Source organism: Benincasa hispida, chromosome 5, assembly GCF_027475165.1.
Source record: "Benincasa hispida cultivar pf3 chromosome 5, pf3_genome.v1.1, whole genome shotgun sequence".
NCBI classification, from domain to species: domain Eukaryota; kingdom Viridiplantae; phylum Streptophyta; class Magnoliopsida; order Cucurbitales; family Cucurbitaceae; genus Benincasa; species Benincasa hispida.
This window is the reverse complement of record NC_143482.1, coordinates 11970592-11994718: the sequence shown is the minus strand read 5'-3', so window position 1 is coordinate 11994718 and position 24127 is coordinate 11970592. Positions and strand designations below refer to the sequence as shown.

Here is a 24127-nt window from a genome sequence, read left to right as displayed (position 1 = left end):
ATATATATATATATATATATATATATATACACACATATAAATTATGTTGTATGTTGATATATATAATGGGTTGAATGTTGATATATATGGTGTGTGAATCTTCTAGATAAACCATTTTTCAGTCCTACCAACAGGGTCAAACTGCTAATTTGTCCTTTATCTCTTTTAAAGATGGGACTAAAGAAGCAATAAACTTTTCTTTTTCTAAATTATTATGAAATGGGTCAGGTTGGAAAACCTCCCAAAGTAAAATTTATAAAGTGAGATGGGTGAATTTTGAGGCTTTAATTGTATTTATTAGTGGGAAAATTTGAAAGTACAAAGTTCGTTGATGATGATTTATTTTTTTTCTCTTCAAACAAACCCCAGCCTCTTGTTTCCTCATTTTACTTTCCTCCACACAATATTTCTTCTATATATTCTATTCATTTTTTTACTCATTCCCCCATCTTTTGTTTGTGTTGGTTTTAGATATGGCAAGTTCTAAACTACGGAGACATCATTTGAACCTTTTATTTGAAATCCATATATATATATATATAATGTTTTTGTTGTCTTAATTGACAATTTTATTATTCTTCCTCCTAATGAAAAGGATAGAATCATATCTTGTTTTTTCTTTTTTTTTCTTTTTTTCTTTTTTTATAGCACTATAGTTTTTAAGTGATTAAAAACAGCTACATCAACCAAAAGGTTCCATTCACTTTTTTTTTTTTTTTTTTTTTGAATTGTTTTGATATCCATTTTATTTCATATAAGCTTTCAAAACCTAATAAAACCAATACATTCATTTAGGTCTGAATAAGAAAATAAATATATTTATTTACATAACTACACATATGACTACTAATTAGACATTTTAGCCTTTAAAATATAGAGATAAAGACAGGTAAGTTAAATAATGATATCACATGTCACACAGTTTGAATATAATAAAGTAGACAACAAGATAACATTAGATGCTTGTTGTGTTTTGTTTGAAATCATACAAATCATATATCATAGTCAAATATTATATTTCTACCCCTTTAATTATTTTTAAAATTTTTCAATATTATGATGAGTAAGGTTAGAATAAATTTTAATTTTTATTGAAATAAGTAAAAGAAAAAAGAGGAGAGATTTTTGGGAGTTTGAAACTCACGCGGTTCGAAAAGAGCGTGGGAGTAGGAAACGAAGGGATTTTGAAGGACCACCCGGAATTTAAGGAGAAGAATTAGAAGTGAAGAAAGAGAGAGAGAAAGATAAAGATACAGAGCGGTTCCCGATGGAAAAATGACAGGCAGCTCGTGGCCGACAACCATAGGTTGCCACCCTGGGGCTGTGACCTGGACTTCCACGTGAATGTCACTCACCTTCTTCATCCTCACGCTTTGGTGTTCATTGTTATAAAGCCAAAATTAATCTTTAATATAATTTAATTTTTTAGTCGATGTTAAAAAAGCCTAAACAATTTCTTTCTTTGAGTTTGACAAATGATTTTCATTCATTTAACCCACTACCTCCCCACTTGTATTTTATATATATATATATAATTGTTATACTCAAAATCGAGGGTTCATATCAGTGTATCTCTCACTTCAATTATTAGAGACTACACGAAAGAGAAAGATCGTTTCTATACCTAAAGTGGGTGAGAGGGAAGAATGGAAAAGGAAGAACGCGACAATAATAGTGAAAGTGAACAAATGATGTCACTAAAATATTAAAAAAAATTGTTAGACAGATAGAAAAGAATCAAATTATTTTGGCTCAGAACTATATTTAAATTGTATATAATTTATGAATGAGAAATGGTGGGACGCTCCATTTACACTACTTCATTGTTAATCTTATTGCACTTTTAAAAAAATTGATCTCATCGTTATACTTATGATATATTGTTATCTACAAATGGTAGAAGTGAGTATACCTTAATTGATTAAATATTATATCTTATAAAGATCATATATGAAAATGATATTATAAACTATAAATAGAATCATTCTTTTAAGATGTGGAAGTTCATTATTTTTCTTCAAATAAATTCAAGAGTAGTGCAATTTTAAGGAACAAAAAAAATACATATTAAAGTGTCATTTTTTTAAAAAAATCATTAAAGTGTCATCAACACTTATGTGTGTATGTATAGAGAAATTATTTTAAATGATAAAATTGATTAAAATATTTATAAATAATAGAAAAATAATATAATCTATCTGCGATAGACCGCTATCTGTATCTATCAACCGTGATATTTTGCTATATTTATATATATATTGGTTCATTTTCCTATATCTGAAAACGACCCATATATATTTTCGACTGAAAATATTTACAAATATAGCAAAATCTCACAGTCTATCAATGATAGACATTAACAGTATCAGTGTCTATCAGTGATAAATGATAGTAGTCTATCAGTGTCATTTTGCTATATTTATAAATATTTTGGTTCATTTTACTATATTTGAAAACAACCCTATACATAATCTAGTGTAAATGAAAGATTGGATCCAAAACCAATTCAATATAGCAGTATTAATCATACTCTACATGCTCCATCCTCAATCAATTTTATAACCCAAATTGATATATGTAAATTAAATTACAAGCTCTAACATATGGTTTTTATTTTAAAAAGGGAGCACATTTGTTATTATTATTATTATTATTATTATTAATACTTTTTTTATAAAAATAAAATAAAATAAAACATTGGGTTATAAATTAATATAAAGTACGAGGATACATAGATTTTATAGATATCTTCTTTTACCTATATTAGGAAGTATGTTATAAAAATAATATAATTAAACTAAGTTCTTGCTTGAATCTTCAGCTAGGCATTATTAGATTTTGACAAGCTGCAAAACCCTAGCCAATGCTTATTTAATAATTACTTTTATAATATAAATGTTCATTTCTGCAAAAGAAATCTTATCTGAATAAGAATCTGTGCCAAAGTGTGTTTAATGGTATAATTTACTCTTTGATTAAAAGGAATATATAGAGAAATTTTGATAACTAGCTAACTTTTTTTTTTTTTTTTTTTTTTTGGTGAATCTAACACACAAGGCATCTTTCTCTGTTAGCATTTATTGCATATTTTAATAAAAAGTTTCACTTAATATTGTATTAATATTCTCTGTCTTTTGTAACACCTAATTTTTCAAATAAATATATAATACTAGGAAACAATGTTGTAATATGGGAAAAAAAAGGAAAAGAAAAAAAAAAGAATCAAAGTGATTAATGAATTATTTAATTATCCTAAAAATATGAATTATTTAATTACAACAGAAAAGCCCTTTTGATCTTCCAAGAGACACTGGAAAAATGAAATAGGATAATGTAAAAAATTAGAACACTGATTCTGGTGAAGCTATTTATATCTCAATTGGTTATTTTTTTTCCCCATAAAAAATTATATAAAATATGATGTGCTATTTACAAAATGTTGCTGATTTGTAGGGGTGTTTATCATAACAGAAAGTGAAAAAGAAAATGAGGGACATAGATTATTAAATATCAATAAAGAAAAAATTATATATATATTCATATATTCAAATGAAAAAGGTAACACACCTAAAGAGTTCGAATAGAGAAACTTGTTTAGCCAAAGCAACATAACTTAGTTGGTATACGAATAGATTTGCGATAAAAAAAGTCTATGGTTTGAATCTCCTATGCTTATTATACTAAAAAAATCTCATTCCTAACTCATGTTCGATACTACAACAAATTAATTCAAAAGTTAACACACTCATTACTATGACATAATATCAAGAGTGAGGAAAAAGTCACTAAAAAAATCACATCTCCTAACACTATATTTTTCGACGCTACATCAAACATCGACATAAACAATTTGTTATGATAATTAAAATGCCTGTCGGAAAAAAAAAAAAAAAAAAGGGAAAAAACCTCTTTGACACCATTTGTATTGGTGTCGGGATAGGTGGTCTCTTCCGATTCCCCATAGTTAATCATCAAGAGATGGAGATCCCCTATATCGATGGTTTTGAGATCTTGTCGGTATTACCTCTTCCAACAATCTTATCCTAATGAATGTTGGCGTCTGCATAAGCTACACTGATAATTTTTTTTAGGTTTTTCCAATAAATTTATGCCTCGAAAAATCTTCTTTCTTGTAAAGTTTAATTAAGCATAACTAATAAGAAGGGTATTTGTCTCCTAAATTAAATTTTGATGTATAGTATTCAAAAGTCGAACTTATAGCCTATCAAGTCTTAACACACTAACCAAACATAGATTACACTAAGCTAGGGTTATTTAACCTAACCTATATTTATAGTAGAATCCAAACATAGATTATATTCTCCAAATTTATATATTAAAAAAAACCATCAAACTTATTAAAATCAAGGGTCAAATGTTATATAAATATAATGGATAAATCCTACCTCATTAATTCATGAAAAAATTGAAAATTATTGATGTTCAATCTAGATTAAAAAAAAGAATTCTAAAAACACCAATCAAAATTGAATCAAAAGCAATCAAAATTAATTGGTCAAACCCCATAGTTCGGTCGGTTGGACATATCTATCTTCCATATTATTCGTTTATTCCAACTTTGCTCCCATAAAAAATAATTATACTCATTAAAAATAATTTATAATTTATACACATACATATAGAAGGCCATTGGATGGATTAAAAAAATGAATTATTGATTTGAATTTTTTTTTTTTTTTTTTTTGTCTCAAATGGATTAGATGGTGAAGCACCCTTATTATTTCATTAAATGAAAAAAAAAAAGAGAGAGAGATATTATAATTTAAATTAACATTATCGATTGAATTATTAGATTTTAAATTTAGTTCCAAAACTTTTAAAGTGTATGACATAGATCTTGAGTTTTCAAATTCGTATTTAATAAGTCTCTAATATATATAATTTGTTAAAAAATTAATTGATTATTGATATATTAGATAAATTTTAATTTTTATGTCTAATGAAACTCTAAATTTTAATTTTATGTTTAGTAAATACATAAATTTAAAAACACATATATGTCAATCTAAGGACCTATTAGATACAAAAATGAAAAAGCTAAGGATTTATTCTACACAATATTGAAAGTTATTGATTTATTAGATACTTTTTAAAGTTTTATAAACTTAATGGACATAAAACTAAAAATTTAAAAATTTATTAGATGTTGTTTAAAGTCATAGATCTATTTGGTACAAAGTAAAGTTCAGATACTTATTAGACAATTTTTTAAAATTTAGAAACTAAATAGACACGAATCTAAAAGTTTGGGGATTAAATTTGTAACTTCACCTAAATTTGATGACGAATAAAACGTAGGATAAAAAATATTTTACCTATGAAATATGATATATTGTTAGCATGCAACTTACTTTCTTTCTTTCTTTCTTTAAGTACAATAGAAATAGGGAGATTGAAATATAGACCTTGTGGTTAATAGCACTCTCCTATGCCAGTTGGATGCTCACTTTGGCAAAGTTTTCATAGTTGATAGTATAGATGTTGTAAATTAAAATTTATATGCTCTTAAAAACTATTAGATTTATATTTAAAATTCTTTTAGTCAAGAAATTGAATCTAAACTAGTATAAAATTAACCATCTAATCGCTAAATTTTAGTTTGTAACAATCTTGTCCCTATAACTTCAAATGTATATCAATTTAATCTCTTACTCAACAATTTGTAACGATTTAGTCACCGATTAGATATAAAAAAAAAAAAATTTTGTTTTTCATTTGCACATTCAACAATAAGCGGAGATATAGGGTTTCGAACATACTTAAACTCTTGATAAAAAAAAAATATATATATATATATATATGTCTTAAATAGTTGAGCTAGATTAAATTTATTTACTAAGTAAAAAGATTATAAGTTATTATGCAATAAAATTTAAAAATGAACATGAATTATTTTTTAGGATTCTCTTAAGGAGGGCCAACTGCCCAAAAGGTAATACAAAAATGGCCGTCCAAGGGTCGGATAAAGAGGACAAAAGTGGGACCCAGCCGCCGTAGGTGGAAGTCCACTTGCCCAATTCTAGCCCCCATTGTTTTACCACTTTCTTTAATTTTAGAAAGCCACAAAAAAGAAAAAAGAAAAAAAAAAGTTTTGCCCTAATTTCTTTTTAGGTTTTGTACTAAACCCTAACTTATGGTCAACTTTGTTCTAAACCCTGGTTAACTAATTTCTTTAGCCAATTATGTTCTTCTTCAAACCCAATTGGACAATCTAACCTATGAGTTCTTTCTTTCTTTTTTTTTTTTTTAAAGGCAAAGAAACAACAGACAAAATTATAATCTAACATCAAGAATAATGTGAGAGAATACTATCTGAAAAAAATCTTTTCATATGAAAGAATGGCCTTCAGAGGAGACAAAGTTGCAAAGATACGAACAACTTTATTCTCTTCACAAGAAACATAACAAAAGTAAAAGGCATTAACAGACTTGTCCACAAAAATAATGTCCTCGATAAAGATCTGAATATCTGAAAGAGATGAATCCATCTCATTAATGAGATTGATGACCTCCAACAAATCATACTCAGCTTCAAACAAGGATTGAACTTCGTCATTCCTACTTGATCACTTTCAAATTCTCTAATATAGCTCCTCTGGGTAAACATGAAGCCACATAGAAACGTCAAATCTTTATGATCACGAACAAATCAATCGAGCCCTCCCTGCCCTCCTTGCATGACCAGAGTTTGCAACCGTCGACTTATGGAGGACACCAACGATAAGTTTTTTTTTAATGTTAGATTGAAATTTAAACTTAATTAAGTAGTGAACTTATAAAATTTTTAAATTTTGATGTGGACGAATTGATGTATCACAGAATTTTAGCTAAGTCACGTAATTAATTAGAAAAAAAAAATTAAAAACCAACCTTTTAAAAAAATGTTTTCGACCAGATTGAAAAAAAAAAAGCTAATAAAGTCAAAAGAATCAATAACCCAAAATATTGTCTTATTTAACAACCAACCTTTTAGAAAAATAAAAACTAAACTAATGAAATTATTAATATATTATCACTTAAAATCAAAACTTTAAGATTGAATTTGAGTCGTTCAGCTCTAAATTTTCGAGAAACAATTGTAGAAGGTCACTGATGAATTATTGTAAATTTAATTATAACTAATATTAAAATTTTACCATGCACTTGCTTAAATTTTTTAATTTATTAATAATATAATCTTCGAATATAAGGCAACTATAGTGTGGTCGTTTCATTAAATATTTCTTTTTCTATGATGTGTGACTTATCCAATTATGAGTTGTTTTATCGATACATACATGAATGCAATGTGATATACCTTAAATTTAATTTTTTTTAAAAAAAAAGGGTTTAAAATTTATGTATTATGGATATTTTATTTATTTATTTATTTATTTATTTTGGAAAGAATATTTTATTTATTCTATTAAAGAAAAGTCAATGCGTACTCATTTTACATTAATTGTTGTAACATGGAACTCATAGAACTTATGAAACTTTTTAGTTATTCGAAATATATTTTTATCATTGGTAACAGAGAAGTTTTAAATATTTATACTTCGAAAACTGATTGATCTGTGCTATGTGTTTTGATTAAGAAGATATGGAAACATGTTTGGTAGTAGTTTTTTTACTTTATGTTTTTTATATTTAAAAATTTTGTTTATTATAAAATCTAGTTTATTTGATCTTTTAAACTTTTTTTTCGTTTTTTTTTTTTAAAAAAATTAAACTAAGAGTCTAAGACTCCATTGAATACTATTTTATTTTTTATTTTCAATTTTTAATTATCGTGTGAGTAATAATTATTAAAAGATAATAATTTTTAGTTCAGAGTTGTATTTAAGGTTTATTGAAAATACATACATTTGTTTTTAGCATTTGTGAGTATTTGAGGCCAACTTACTCCCATTCTGATTAATCTCACGGGACGATCCATCTTACCCTATAATATTTTGGTGTAAAGGAAACTTGTAACATATTGAACCTTAGGTAGGTGGTCTCAATGGATTGAATCCATAACCTTTTAACTTTTAATTATCAAGATCATATTTCATTAAAATAAAATTTATGCATTTAAAAAATACATAGGAACTAGGGTTGTTTTTAGAATCTGTGATATTCTACTAATATTTCAGAAGAACTAAACATATAATTGAACAAGTCTTGAATTATAGGGAGCAAAAATTATATTTTAACCTTAAATTTTTATGGTTGGATTTGATACTCTTTTAATTCAAGGTAATACATAAATATGCACAAGAAGAAGCAAAAAGTGTTACCTTATAATTTCATATGAATAATATTTCAAATCTAGAACTTTATGGAGGGAAAATTAGAGCTAAATTTATAAATGACTTTTATCTATTTTTTAAACCTAAAAACAACTTCAAAGGGAGAAGTTTCCCCCATTTTCCTTATTTGTTACACCTATCCTAAGTTGAACTCTTTATTTGGGTGTCCTATTAATTGAAAATCTAGAGGCAGTTAATTAATTGATCTTTCTTATGATAATTCTTCAAATTTGACTCTAAATCTTTCACCTCATATATATTAAGAAATATGATTTCCATTTCATAACTATTTTATTTTTTATTTTTGAAAAACAAGTTCATAAATACTAGTTAAACCTATTGATTATTTTATTTCATTGTCTACTTTTTACCAAAGTTTTTATGAATCAAGTCAAATTGTGAAGACCAATAATAACTTTTAAACATTTATATTTGTTATTAAAATTTAGTTAAAAATTCAAATATTTAGTTACACAAGATGAAATAAACTATGATAATTGAAGTTGTAATTAAGAATATAAACATAGTTTTTAAAAAATCAAATAGTTACCATACAGAATTTAAATGGTTTTAGGATAATTGCAATGGATAGAATTTATTAGAGTTAATAATTAAGTGTATAGCAATATTTTTAAAGAATCGCAAATATAGCAAAATCTATCAATGATAGTCTCTATCATTGATAAACTCCTATCCCTAAAAGCGATATACATAGTCTATCACTGATAGATTTCGAGAGTTGAATATCTACAAATTCTTTTGTATTGTGTTATATTTGAAAATACTTTTGAACCCCACTCGCGTGTTTTATTCCAACTTAAGCACAATCCAACTAAAAACTAAAATATCAAAATTCCAATATCAACCCTTATTGTTCAAAAAAAAAAAAAAAAAAAAAGAATCAAAATTTCTGCTTCAAAGAAAAGGTAGATAAAAGAAGAATAATTAACAACCAATTTGTCAACTAATTATTATTTTATAATACATATACTTAAGCTTAGAGAGAGAGAGATCAAATGATATTCTCTCTCTAAATTAGCTTCTTCTTCTTCTCTCTTTAGCCATTGCCTTTCTCTGCACTCCATCAATACTCTCTCATCAATTCCTTACAAACCCTTTATTTTCTCCTCTTTTCTTCTCTTTTCTTCTACTTTTATATATATATATATATATATTCCTTCTCCACTTCCTTCAATTAAACAATCCAAACAGCAACAGTAGTTTTAATTTTAATTTTTTTTTTGTTTCTCTTCTCCCTATCTCAAGTGCTCTTAAATTCTTAATAAAAATTTCCCCCTATTTTAATATTATTCATAGTTTTCTGTTTTCTTCCTTTTCTTTTTTCAAACCTTTTAATAAGATTGTGTCCATCTATCCATGGCTGGTCTGGATTTAGGCAATCACTATATTCACCAACTTCAAAGGCCTAATTTCAATCTTCCCCACCACCACCATCAAGACTCTCAATCTCGTCATGACAACGAATCCCATCATCCATCGGAATTCGTCGCCGCAGACTCTACTGCCCCGGCCACCGATATGGTTTCCTCTCGCCGACCACGCGGCCGTCCACCCGGTTCCAAAAACAAACCGAAGCCACCGGTCATCATAACTCGGGAAAGTGCCAATACCCTAAGGGCTCATATTCTTGAGGTTGGTAGTGGCTGCGACGTCTTCGATAGTATCGCTACCTATGCTCGTCGTCGCCAACGTGGGATCTGCATCTTGAGCGGTAGTGGAATGGTTACGAATGTCAACTTACGGCAACCGACGGCCGCGGGGTCTGTGTTAACCCTACATGGGAGGTTTGAGATATTATCCCTTACTGGATCTTTCTTGCCGCCGCCTGCTCCTCCCGGCGCCACTAGTTTGACTATATACTTAGCCGGTGGGCAAGGGCAAGTGGTGGGTGGCAACGTTGTCGGGGAACTAGTAGCGGCAGGGCCAGTGACAATAATCGCCGCATCATTTACAAATGTAGCATACGAGAGATTGCCACTGGAAGAACAAGAGCAAGAACAGGACCAAGAACAAGACCAACTTCAGATGCAACCACCGACGTCGCAGGGTGGCGGCAACGACGGTAGCTGCGGAAACAATAACAACCCATTTCCAGATCCATCTTCAGGGCTTCCTTTCTTCAATTTGCCTTTGAATATGCAAAACCAAATTCAGCTACCATTCTGAAACCCCAAAAACAAATAGGAGAGCAAAATGAAATCTCTCAAATATTTGGTCTTTGTGAATGATATGTGAAGATGGAGCTAGCAGATGGGGTTTATTATTCTTCTTGTTCATGGAAGAGACTCCAAATTCAAGGTCAGATCTTTCAGAAGATTTCATGGAATTCAATTAATAATGCCTCTCTCATGAAATGATTTCACTATATATATATAAATGTAGGTATATCATCTTCTATATTTTGTGGCTTGTTGTAGTTTCTTGATTATCTTCTTGTTATTACTCTCAAAATCTTCATCTTTTTTTTCTCTTTCTTTTTAAATCTTCTGTACTTCTGAATCTGTGTATGGTTTCTTGGGAACTCTTCTTTACTGCTTAAATATATGGTGATGCAAAAAAAAAAAAAACTCTCCAATCTGATATATTCCAAGAACAATTTGGTTTAAGGGCTCAGATTTTCAATAACATGACAATTTCTTCCTCTTTTCTTTAATCGTAATCTATTTATTATCATCATCATCTTAATTTATTGTTGTGATTGGAGTGTTATGAAGTTGCTACGGTTGTGTCAACAGATGTTCCAGACCCTTGTTATCCCAATAAAACAAGATTAGTTTCAAGAATTTGATGAAGTTTTGTTATCCCTAGTATTTCATTAGCATATGTTATATATAAAAAGAAACTATGGTAAAATGTATAAAATTGGGTTTGTTATAAGTTAACTATGTTAAAATGAAACACAATACTTCCTATATTTTCAATCCTTATTAAGCTCAATTAGTTCTCTATAATCTGAAGGATTAAGTTGTTGGATTAAGCATTTGAGATCAATTATTTTGTATGCAACTCTTTCTTATCCATTCATAAAATACATGTTTCCAACATTATAATTTGTGTTGGCATGCAATTATTGTCTTTTTATTATTAAAAGGGGCTGATTATACAATTAATTTTATGCAAATTGTTGCTTCTTAGTCTTACTTAGAGAGTTAATTAGTTCCCTTGAATTTAGGTTGAGATTGTTGTATAAAATGAAGAAGAGTAGATTTAGCATTATCATAGAATTTTATTGAAGTTAATAATTTCTAGAAATTTATATGTTACTCTAACTTATTATTAATCAAGTATAGTTGAAGCTTCCAATGTTTATTAGGTTAAAATAAACATTATTTGATTTTGTTTGATATATGAAATGTGTTAATTGATGGGTGATATGATAATGTTTTGGTAAATATCAATGTATAAGAGTTAGGGTAAAAGATCTCCTAATTCAAATTGAAATCATAGTACATATTAACTAATTTCAATCCATCATTTATTTGATGATAATCATCGGTTTGTCTTTTTTCAATAACCAATAAGGAAAATTTTTACAGAAAGAAAAAATGTCAAATTATTTATAGAAATAGTAAATATATATATATATATAGATACTGATAGACTTGTATCAGCATCTATCACATAGTATCAATGATAGACCTCTATCAATTTTTATCGCTAATAGACACTGATAGATTTCTACCAGCCTCTATCATCCTTTATCAAAGAAAATTAAATTTTACTATTTTATATAAATAATTTTCCTTATTTTTCTATCTTTGAAAATTTCTTGATCAATAATTTACCATTTACCGTTCATATTATTAAATTTTGATTGATGCAATCAATAATAGATACATGTGGTTATTTTTTTACTTCAATTTATGTAATTATTAAGAACTCTCATTAATATAGCTTACCCTATGTAAAATAGGAATATTATTCATGTAGTGCATGATAACATATCTTAGGATCAATGCTTGATGCCAAAATAATAATAATAATAATAATAATAATAATAATAAAGATATGTGAGTATTTAGAGGCCTAGGGATATAATAGTTTGTTTTGTTTATACTATTCCAAGAGAGGATATGAGGGTTTTTTTTTTTTTTTTTTTTTTTTTGAGGAATAGGTAAATATGAAGATAAACTTGATAAATATTTGATATATAATATATTTCTTTAATAAATTTGTTGATTATATTACATAATAAAATTACAACAATGCTCTATTATTAAATCTTTATCAATTAAATTTATATAGAATCAAGATATTTTGATGAAATATTAACTATATAAAATTAAAATATATTTCGAGGTTTTAGTTGATTACAATTACTAAAACTTTTAAACAAGATAAAATTAATCTCATAAAAAAAATATAGGGAGAATATCTGAAGTTTCAATGGCAAATAGAAACGCTAGTAAATTTCACACAAAAACGAATAGGAAATCAAAACATTTATCCGGAGAAACCATGATTTTCGAAGCTATATTTAAATAAATGGTTTTTTTTATGAATGAGTTTAAATGTTTTTGTGGCGAAAAAAAAAATCGAAGTCCTAATTTTATAAAAAAAAAATAATAATAATGAAAATGTAGATATAATGTGGTTTTGATGGATATTTCTAAAAAAAATTATTAAACAATAAAAAAACTTAAATTAATAAATAAATATTTTGTGATTTTTAAAAAACTTTAATAAGTCTATTATTTATATTATACTTACATTATTGATATTTTGTTGCTTAATTTTTTTGTAGATTTTTCTACATTATAATGAAAATATCAATTTACTCATGTCGATTTCGAATACATGAAGATATGGAAATATTGACATATCTACGGAAACTTAATACTATAGTGAAGACACCATCATCAATATTATTATTATTATGTATAGAATGGGGATCAAACTTCTAACTTAAAGGTTAATAGTACAAAGTTTTATGATAGTTAAATTATGTTCATGTTGGTAAGGAATAGAGGATAATGGGGACAGGAAGATTTAAACCATAAATCTCGTGATTGTTAACACATTCATGTGCCAACCAACTATGTTGGCTTTGGTAGGAAGATGATATTTTCTAATGAAAATTATGAATATCCATTTTATGTGCGTATACAAGCACACATTTGGGTAAAAGAAAATTAGATCTCCCATAGATATTGGCTTAGAACTCATAAAATTAAAGAAGCATAGTTTTGGAGATCAACCAAACTAATTTGTTTGCACATGCCCAAAAGACCTTTTTTTTTTTTCTTTCTTAGTGTTGAGACTTTTGAGAAACTTACCCTTTGATTAAACAATTCAATTTTTTTGCTTTCCAATGTGTGATAGATACGAAAAATGACTCATCAACCTTAGGATAAAAGTTAGTGCCTATGTTAGGTTGTTTGTTATGTAATCAAAGATTTCTTATATATCTCATAAATATTCACATATTTTTTTTATATAAAAAAGTAAATGATATATCTAGTAATATCAACTTTAGGTACTATGTTACTTTAATAATTAAACATTAAAAGTAAACATCGACGTGGAGTTAGAATCTTGCAATTATGCTATTTAGAATATATTTACTACCCAAATTTTTCTACAATTATGCCGTTTATAACATAATTATTATCCAACTTTTTCAATTCACGTAGTGTTTGTACTATTTAGGGGTGTTCAAAAAATCTAGTAACTTGATCAACTCGGATTACCAAACCCAAATCGTAAGGGTTAGATTTTTTTTTGTTGAGTTAGCTTGAAAATTTTGAAAATTTAAAAATCAGGTCGGTTCTCGAGTTCATTATTTTTCTAATCGGGTTGGCCCGACCCAATTTAGAATCATGTATCTTTTTTTAATATATATAATTTAGGTTTACAGCACTCAAACCTCTCTTAGCTGCTCACATCTCCCTCCCAATCTCACTATTTCTCTCAGTCGCTCCTCCCAATTTCTCAATTGTTCGTCTCCATCAATCCATCATAGGTCTCTCAGTCATTTGTCTTCATCTGATTGTTGTTCATCTCTATCCAACTCCCAATCTTTCAGTTACTTGTCTCCCTCTCAATGTCTCACGGTATCCCTCTCAATCTCACACTCCCGTAATCTCCCTCTGAATCTCTTAGTTGCATGTCTCCCTCGGTCCCTCACAATCTCACTCTATCTCTTAGTCACTCGTCTCCGTCCGGCTCCCAATCTTTCAATCACTTGTCCCCCTCTTAATATGTCTCACAATATTTCACTACAAGAAAACACCCATTTTCCGACGCTTTAAATCGTCGAGAAATGGTAAGAAACGCATCGGGAGATCCACTCCCGACGATGAACTCATCATCGGGAGTTTGGTCAGGATATGACCGTCGGGAGTACAACTCTCGATGCGGAAACACACACCATCGGGAGTTTGAACAAACCCCCAATGCTTATTATACGACGTTGAGAGTTTGGAACTCCCGACGCATGTACACACATCGTCGGGAGTTCAATTTCAGAAATTCAAAATCTAAATTTGAACTTCCAATGGCTTACCAGTCATCGGGAGATATAGAAACTCCCGACATCTTTCGTCAGGAGAGTCATTTTTTTAATATTTTTTTAATTCGATCTGAATAACCTGAAATATATAACATTATTAAGCAACTAAAAAGTATTCACATAAGAAAGAAAACAAACAAACAAAGTCGATAGTATTCTTTATTACACAAAATAAAAAAAAAGTTGGCAAAATGGTCTATAAACGAAATATGTCTTCACAAATACATAGAAGAAAGAACTCTTAACAACGTCTCCAATGCAACATCTCCAACACAACATCTCCAACAACATTTCTAACATCATCTCCAAACAACATCCTACAAAATAAACAAAAACCATAAGGTGAATCCTATAAATTCTACAAAACAAAGAAAATCCTACAATCCTACAAAACAAACAAATGAGTAACAATCTTACAAAACAAAGAAAATTAACACACTTCCAAGACTACATATTCTCAACCTAAAACTTCTACAAACACACAAAGACTACAAGTTAAACTCCAAAAGAATAACTAATCTCAACCCATCCAAAACAACATTCAAAATTCATAAACTTTCACAATCAAACAAAAGCCATTAGATGAATTTTACAATCCTACAAAATGAAGAAAATGAACACACTACTAGGACTACATATTCTCAAGCTGAAACCTCTACAAACACACAAAAATCACAAGTTGAACTCCAAAAGAAATAAAAAATTCATAAATTCATAAACTTCCACAAATACTCAAAATTCATAAACTTCCAATAGTCCATAATTTTTTCAAATCTTCAATTAACGGCTGCAAGTAAACATCAATTTTTTTTCCAAAAGATTTTGGACCAAGTATGAGCAAAGACATGAAGAAGTCTGTCTCCTTCATGCATTTCTGAGGTGACAAATTAAAAGGTATTGGTACCACAGGCCACATACTATACGAAGTACTCATATCCTCAAATGGATTAAATATATCTGAAGCTAATCCTAAACGAACATTACGAGGATCTAAAGCCAAATGAGGAAATTCACGATCAAAATGTTTCCACTCCTCTGTTGGGTTATATGTCCTAAAACTCGCAGTTCTTAAACTTTAAACTTATTCCTATTTACAATAAAGATGTTGTTGAGATTATTTGAATAAAATTGTTATTAAATATATAAATTGCATTCATAGATTCCTAAATCCAATAAACTAATGAATCCATAGCTATAACATGAATACTTAAACTTTATGTAGAGACATAAAGGAGGATCAAGTTTGAGTATATAGCCAAAATGGTCTATAAATATATGGATAGGATTAGGTGTCTTATCTTGGGGACACTATGAATGCAGCCCGCTTTGTATATTGATACAAACGACGTGATCCCAAAGTCGTTCATGAAGGGATACGTTAGTGGGAGCATCCTATGCAAAATATGTTTGCATAAGACCGGACCACAAAATAATCACTTTTCTTTATAACGACCGTTTACTATTAAAACTAACTATTCCAATTCGATGACTTAAGATAACTCAGTTTCAATCTTGAGCTAACTATGAACTCCTATTTATTCGAGATTATCCTTTAATCTACCTGGGTAAGAGTGACTCAACATCGCCGCTCAATAAGCCTCCCATTTTAGGGATAATATTGGATAGATAGCTGGAGACATAGTCCTGCAAGACGAAATTTACTCCTACCCATTTTAGGGTTAACAGATAGGTTGTTCCCTTAAGTACTGACTCTTGGTCTCGAACAAAGGGTCCCGCCCTCCCTATGGCTAAGAGAGACTTGGTTTATTGCTAGGACCATAAACCAATTATTCATTAGAGGATCAGTGGAAACTTAAGGAAAAAGATGTATTACATGGGTAAAACAGTAATTTTGACCTAGCTGTAAATACGAACAACCTATGAAGTATCGACTTACTGATTATGGTTAAATCGAGTGGATAGGAATATATCTACAGTAAGAAGAGTGCAACTACTGAGCTATAGTGGAGTGTCTTAGTAGTTAACGAATATTGATTAATCGGTTTAAATGGTTTAACCAATTAATCTGAAATTGTTGGAGCTCATGATCTGTAGATCCATCAAGTCTCTCTACTAGCTCGTAAAAGAATTAAACCTTAGAATAACATGTTGAGAGAATTTGAAATGTTCAAATTCGATTTAGGGTTTGGATTATTATATTTGATATAATCAAACCTTTAATTAATAAAATAAACAGTTTTGGAGAGTTGGAAATATTTAAATATGATTTAAATATTAAATACAAGAATAGTGATTCATGTTTTTAATTAGGTATTTTATTACTTTAATACTTGATATTAAAATAAATTGTTTAATTAATAATCAATTTATTTATTTATTTAAAATTTTGAATTTGTGAAATTCAAAATATAAAATTAATTTAATTTAATTATAAATAGATAAATTAAATTAAATTTCATTTATGAAATTTTATTAATATAAATGAATGAATTAGTGGGAAATGTTGGATTTCCCCACTAATTATTCCACTTAATCAATAAAAATAGTAGAGGATTGAGTGTCAATCCACCACCACAGCTGCTTTGCATGTTTCAACTATTTAAAAACAAGTTGAATCTTAGATTTTATGGCATGCAACCTCAAAAATTAAAAAGAAAATTTTGTCATTTTTCTTTTCACTTCAACTCTCAAATACTATACCAAATCTCTCTCGATTTGGGTTCCACTAGAAATGTCTGAGATTAGTGGAGAAGACTTTTGTGGTGGTCTACTTCAAAGATTGAAGAAGAAGTTCGTGAAATTTTGAAGCAATCAAGAGGATTCGACAAAAGTTGTATACTTGAAACTCTATTTCTATTTTTCCCTTGAACTTGCATGTTTCTTTAATAAAATTAATGTAATTAGAGTGTTTAAGATTAAAATCTCTTCCTTTTGTTGAATGTAAGCTTCATCGCTCTCTGCATCAGCTGGATGTCGTAACACATCCTCCGTTTCAACTCATTTATCTTTATGTCAACTCATGTCAGAAGCACCTTCTTTCGATGCAAACAATCATTTTAATCTCGGTAACAATGGAAAAATGATGTAATACCTTATGTGGGCTTTTTTACCCCTTGCCATCATTAATTTGGTACCGAGACTCACAACAAACTTGGCATTGTTGTAAGTCCGCAAGTTCTTACCAATATAATATGTTGATACAATTCTTGTTAATAGATGTTTCATATGTTAATAGATGTCGCTCCACAACCTCTAATGACTCCCACATTGAATTCATACAATTCTTGCATGAGCATCTTATTCGTTCGGAATCATTAACATGAAACTTAGCCACATTTAAAAATTAGGATACTTCTTCTCTATACTCGACCGACAACTTATTTCTAAGTTTGATCAATTCTTTATTCATCCTTAAGAATAAAACTTTTCTAACCTAACTTGTAATTCAAAACAAATTATAACGAGTGTTGTGTACATAATGAATAGTGGTTAACTTTTAGAGGCTTATATATGCTCATAAAACAAAATCAAGATTTCATTGAACATAATAAAAGAATATACAAGGACATAAAAAAAACCCATAAAAAAAAGGGGAAGTGAACTATAAATCCAATCTAACAAAATCAAACTAGGATCATAATCACAAAAACACCTAGTTACTAAAGTGATACTATGTGTTGTTCATCCACATATTAATACTTTCACTAATATTTCAGGAATAGAAGAATTTGATATCAATATTTGTTCATGTTCTTGTATGAATATCAATTCATTCACATGAATGTTTTCACATATATTTTCATAACTTCAAGACATTTTAATCCTATATTAGTGCTCAATAAAATAAAAATAGAGTACTCAGAAGTCACTACCTTAATATATTCATGTCCAACACAAGAAAACATATATAGTGTCATACATTTGACACACACTTATTAAACACAAATAATTAATATAGGACAAATTATAAGTTATAGTCTACTAGCCTAGTAAATATCTCAATTTTAAAAAGTATCTCTTTAAATTTTCAATTTTACATATGATAAGTCTCTGACATATTGGATGTTTTTAATAATTAAAAACTTGTAAAATTATGACAAAAAAAATGATGATATAGTCGATTATTTAATACATATACAATTGAAAATTCAAGTATTATCCAATAGATGCACAATTGAAAATTCTAGTATTTAAAAAATACTTAAAATCAAATTCAAAAGAAGATGTATCAGCCAGAAGAAAGTTAAGCAATTCTTTGAAGATTTAAAACCTAGATGAATATATAATATAGATTTAGTTCCACTGTACCCTATTAGTTAATAGTGTATACGATAAAAACTTGGTCCGAGCAAAAAATTCAACAAAATCTGAAAAATAGGCAGTGTTTGAAGCATTTTTCAAACATAAGAATAGATTCTCTTACAAACATAAGAACACAAAATCATGAAAATTTTCAAAAAAAGAAGAAAAGAAATAGTGGACGGATGGCTTATCGGCGGACGATGGACGAACAAGCTCTCCAGTGGCGCACTTTTCTGTTTCGTCTCTGATGATCTACTAGGGTTAGGATGAAGAAGGCAGATCCCGATTTGGGGTTTTAAAATCCATCTCCCGACAGCTATCGTGGGCCATCAGGAGAGTCGTCGGGAGTTCCCATAAGACTCCGACGAATTACTTAAATCGTCAAGAGTTTGGTTAGTGCTGGTTTCCATCTCCTAAACTCTCGACGCCTAATGTGAATCTATCGGGAGATCGGTCAATCTCCCAACGCTATCATTACGTAGTCAGGAGAGATTCTTGCTCTCAATGATATATCTCCCAATGGTTGTTTTAGGTGTCAGGAGAGTCTTTTTTTCTTGTAGTGTTCCTCTCAATCTATCATACTCTCACAATCTCCCTCTCATCCCCTAGTCACATGTCTTCCTCAGTCCCTCCCTCACTTTGTCTCTCTCCATCTGGCTATCGCTCGCCTCCCTTTGGCTCCCAATCTCTCAGTCGCTCATCTCTCCCTCCCAATCTTCACGATCTCCCTCTGAATCGTAGTGAAAAAAAAAAAAAAAAAAAAAGCAACTCAATGACCCAACTCAACCCAACCCATAATATGGGTTGGGTTGGGTTGGCCCTTTATACAAAACTGAAGAGGTTGGAGGTTTGACCAACCCGAAATTTCGGGTTGCTCCAAAAACAACTCCCTAACCTGGTCCAATCCAATTCATGTACATCTCTAGTACCATCAACATGGAGATCAAAGGTTCTAATTTAATACCTTTGCTAAAAAGAAAAAAAGAAAAAAAAAAATTAGTGCTTACTACTTGAATCTATTAGCATTATTCTGATAGCCACATCACATGAAATCAGCCAATATTTATCTGAACATTTTGCATCAATAAAAAAACGTAAATTAAGACACTTTTCAAATTTAAGTTCGGACGTAATTTGACAAATAGAAAATTTATTTCATATTTAGACTGGTTAAAAATTTGGTGAAATAATATTTTTCTTTTTGTACTTTAAAACGGACTAAAAGTTTTACCTATTAATGATAAAAAAAAATAATAATAATAATAAATATTGGGCCAAATTGTCCAAAAATTGGTGTTTAGCTTGGGCTCTCTTAAGTACAATACGAAGGAGCCCATTTAAATGAGCTAAAATGGGCTTAACGTTGGATTAAAGGCCCCACTAGGTCGGAAATCAGAGCTATAATTGCCCCTCAAAATAAAGTTAAAAAAGAAAAAAAAGAAAAAAAATCTAGATCTCAATTATTTTATGTCGGCCAACCAACAATTTTGCAGCGTTAAAAAAAATCTTTTTATCCTAAAAATTGGGTCTAACTTTTATTTGATCACAAATTTCAAAATGTTACAATTTTAATTTTTAAGTTTTGAGTTTGATTTCAGTTTAGCTATTATGTTTCAAAATGTTATAGTTTTGTTTCAATTTGGTTTTTAGGTTTCAAGATTTCCACTTTTAATTTTAATTTTTCACTAAATACTTGCTTCAATCTTTGATGTTGATATCTATTAATTCATTTAAAATAATTATGAAATAAAAATTTTAAAATTAATTTTAATAGAGAAATCTAATTATATTTTTATAATTATTTTAAATTAATTAATAGATATTAACACTAAAGATTGAAAGCTAGCATTTAGTGACAAAAAATCAGGATTAAAGGTGAATCTTGAAACTTGGGACTAAATTAAAACAAAATTCAAACCTAAAGCATAAAATTGTAACATTTTTGAAACTCAAGGAACTAAGTTGAAAAGTTAAGGACTAAAAGTATAAATTTTGAAATAGTATGGACCAAATGGGAAGGACAATGATTGGGTATAGGTCTTGGTTACACCCATCTCCTTGTAGCCCCTTGGTTTATCAAATGTTAAGAAAATAATAATTTAACTCTTTCTTTAAAAAAAAAAAAAAAAAATACTTGGAACCAAAAAGTATTAATAATTATGTGTAAATTTATAATAGTTATTTTAGAATGTGATCAAAGTTCTTTATTGGGTAGATAAGGAGAAAAACTACGATATATAAGTGTAATGACTCAAGTTTAGGAGGGTACATAAAGGAACCGAGATCACATCCTAATGAGAGACATCTTAAGAACATGAAAGTACGATTGAGAAAAACTTAAAAGAAATGAAAGTTACTATCTATACCAACAAGGGACACCTTCTTTTCGCTGATTCAATCTTATGAACCCAAAGTTAAGCGTGTCTAGCTTTGATTCGGATTTTGAATCCTAGGCTTGGGGCCTTACAATAAGTAAGGAAAAATATTACCCCAATATAGTATGAGGTATTTTGAATGAAATAAATTGTTTAAAAATTCAAATTATAGCTAAAGTAAACTTAGACCAACGGTAATTGGTATAGCTTTCCTTTCTATAGGTCAGAGTTATTATCTAGTGCTTCGAATGACCAAGAACGGGCCTCAGTGTATATGTATCTTCTTGTATTCTCCTCATCTTCTTGTAGATGTGTTTAAGTTTTCGTTGGTTGTTTATTTCATTTCTGTCATAACAATTTTTTTAAGAAGAATGAAAACTATTATTTAGAAATTGTGAGAAAAAAAACATAATTTTTAAAAACCAAGAAACTAATACGTCGTTTGAACTATATTCCGTTTTTTGTTTATGTTTTTATAAATTATATTTATTTCTTCACAATTTTTTTTTATAAGTTTCTCGCTTTTTGAAAAACATACATTAGAATTATGAACCAAAACTTTAAAAAAAAAATCAAAATTAATTTTAAAAATTGTTTTTTTAGTTTTCAAGTTTTGATATGTTTTTTCAAAACATTTTTAAAAAGAAATTAATAAAGGGAGAACTATTTATAGAAGTAATGTTTAAAATTTTGGTTTTAAGAATACTAAAAGGTAAAAAAAAGTAGTTATTAAATGAGATCTAAAAATTCATTGTATCAACAACCCAAAATGTTGGTGCGCATATTTCATCTCAAGCTTATCCTTTATCTAAATTAGTACATGAAGTGTCTAGTTGACTATTTATAAAGTTCATGATTTGACACCCGCTTGATATTTGCAATACTCACAACATCATAATAGATGTAGTTGACGAGGTTGCAAGATTTTGATCAATGAGCTCGACTCAATTATTATCCTTTTGGTGAAACGGAACGAGCTCGACTAAAACGATCTAAGAGTCGAGGTACACTCTTTTCTCCACTCTCAAATTAGAGAATATAAAAAGAATTAATTAGAGTTTAAAATGGTTTTTTTAACTGAGACAAAAAACCAAAATCATAGAAGCTCATTACTTGAACATCTCTCATGTGGGACACCAACTTTTCTTATATTTTTCAAAACTTTACCATTAATTAGGATACCAACTTTTCTAATATTCTTGGCAATTTGTTTCAATTACCATTGTTACCAGTCAACCAAATAAGAAGAAGAACCCACACACCAGACAACTGATAGATAAATTAAGAAGAAACAAGAATTTTTTTTAAAAAAAAGTGCTCTTGAATAATTAATCTTTTATTCCGTTAATTCCATCAGATGAACACCATTTACATAAACTTCAACAATTAGTACAAATACATATAATATATATATATGTTTATTGTATATATGACTGAATTATATTATACCTTTAATTATGTGTTATGAATTCTCTGTCTCTTCCTCTAAAAATCTTGAGCATAAAAGTCTAGAATTTCCTCTACATTGAGCTTAAACAAAGAAGAACAATCGTTGTACATGAGCCATAGCAAGTGCTCGAACAAAATAGAATCAACATCAACAAATATAACTCTTTTCCTTTTCCCATCTTCTTCTTCATCTTCATTGTCATCTCCTCCCTTTTCGATCAAAATCCGAAACGGATTTTCTTCTAACACAAAAGGGTCTACTAAGAATTCTCTCTTCTCCTTCCCCGCCACAACCTTCACTAGACTACTCTCCGCTCCATCAAGGCGGCCGACGTTGGATTTGTTGAGGCGGTGGTAGCCAAGACGTGGTCGGGTTGATCTCCGTCGTCGTCTCTTCATGACGTAGCAAGGGAGGACCAAGCAATCCATTTGAGGTTTCTGTAGAAGAGGTAAAGATAGTATTTTTAGGGTTACTATAGAGGAGAAATATTCATAGATGTAGTTATATAGAGATGGAAGAGAGAGATGTTGAAAGGGTCTTTTTGAAAGTCTTTTAAGCGGCTAGAGAGAGAAAGAGAAGGTAATATTTAAAGGGTTTTGATTGGTGGAGGGTAATTGTTAAATGTGGGTGAGAGGTCGTTGTGAAGTGGAGAGAGAGAGAGAGAGAGAGAGAGAGAGAGAGAGAGATCCGTTGAGATAGAGGAAGAATCTTCTAGGAAATATCGAAGTTTGGACTTAGAAATGGGATTTGATTGGACTTTTTATTGAGAATTGGGGAATTTTTGAGCTAGCCGTTGCCGACTTGGTTAATGGGAGTGTAGGGTCAAACAAGACTTGATTATTCACTCACTCGTATGGGGCCGATCAACTTGGAGAGCTATTAATGCTCTTACATTTTTAGTCGTCCAATTATGAGATTGCTTACGAATAATTATTCTTATTATGGATAGATTTAGACTTAAGAAGGTTTGAACTAAATTTACCTATATTTTGGACTCAAAATAAGACAAATGACAAGGTCAAAGATTAAAATACCCAACCCAAGACTCAAATGGGTCTTAGGAAAGGTAAGTTGCAAGGTGGGATTCTTGAAAAGTCACCCTCTGTCTCGACCAAAAGGTAAGGTCGAGCGTGGCTAATTCGACCTGAGAGTGTGCAATTTGAACACTCACATTCCGATACTGAAGATTGAGGGAGCAGTTGGAGGTTTAAGT

General features: G+C 29.3%; 1 protein-coding gene and 1 pseudogene across 2 annotated transcripts; one reads left to right on the top strand and one right to left on the bottom strand.

The window, feature by feature from the left end:
• Window positions 1–9304: 9304 nt before the first annotated feature.
• Window positions 9305–10968, top strand: LOC120078606 (AT-hook motif nuclear-localized protein 23 pseudogene; annotated as a pseudogene). The gene has a single exon (XR_016529531.1). The product of XR_016529531.1 is annotated as an AT-hook motif nuclear-localized protein 23 pseudogene (transcript).
• An 11623-nt stretch (window positions 10969–22591) lies between these two features.
• Window positions 22592–23483, bottom strand: LOC120078224 (uncharacterized). Its single transcript, XM_039032446.2, has one exon. It carries the CDS (start codon window positions 23340–23342, stop codon window positions 22950–22952), a length of 393 nt encoding a protein of 130 aa, XP_038888374.1. The 5' UTR covers window positions 23343–23483; the 3' UTR covers window positions 22592–22949.
• Window positions 23484–24127: the final 644 nt, after the last annotated feature.

What these genes read in the sequence shown, in the direction of transcription:
- LOC120078224 (XM_039032446.2), bottom strand. Translation starts at nt 23,342, where the DNA reads ATGGATTGCTTGGTCCTCCCTTGCTACGTCATGAAGAGACGACGACGG.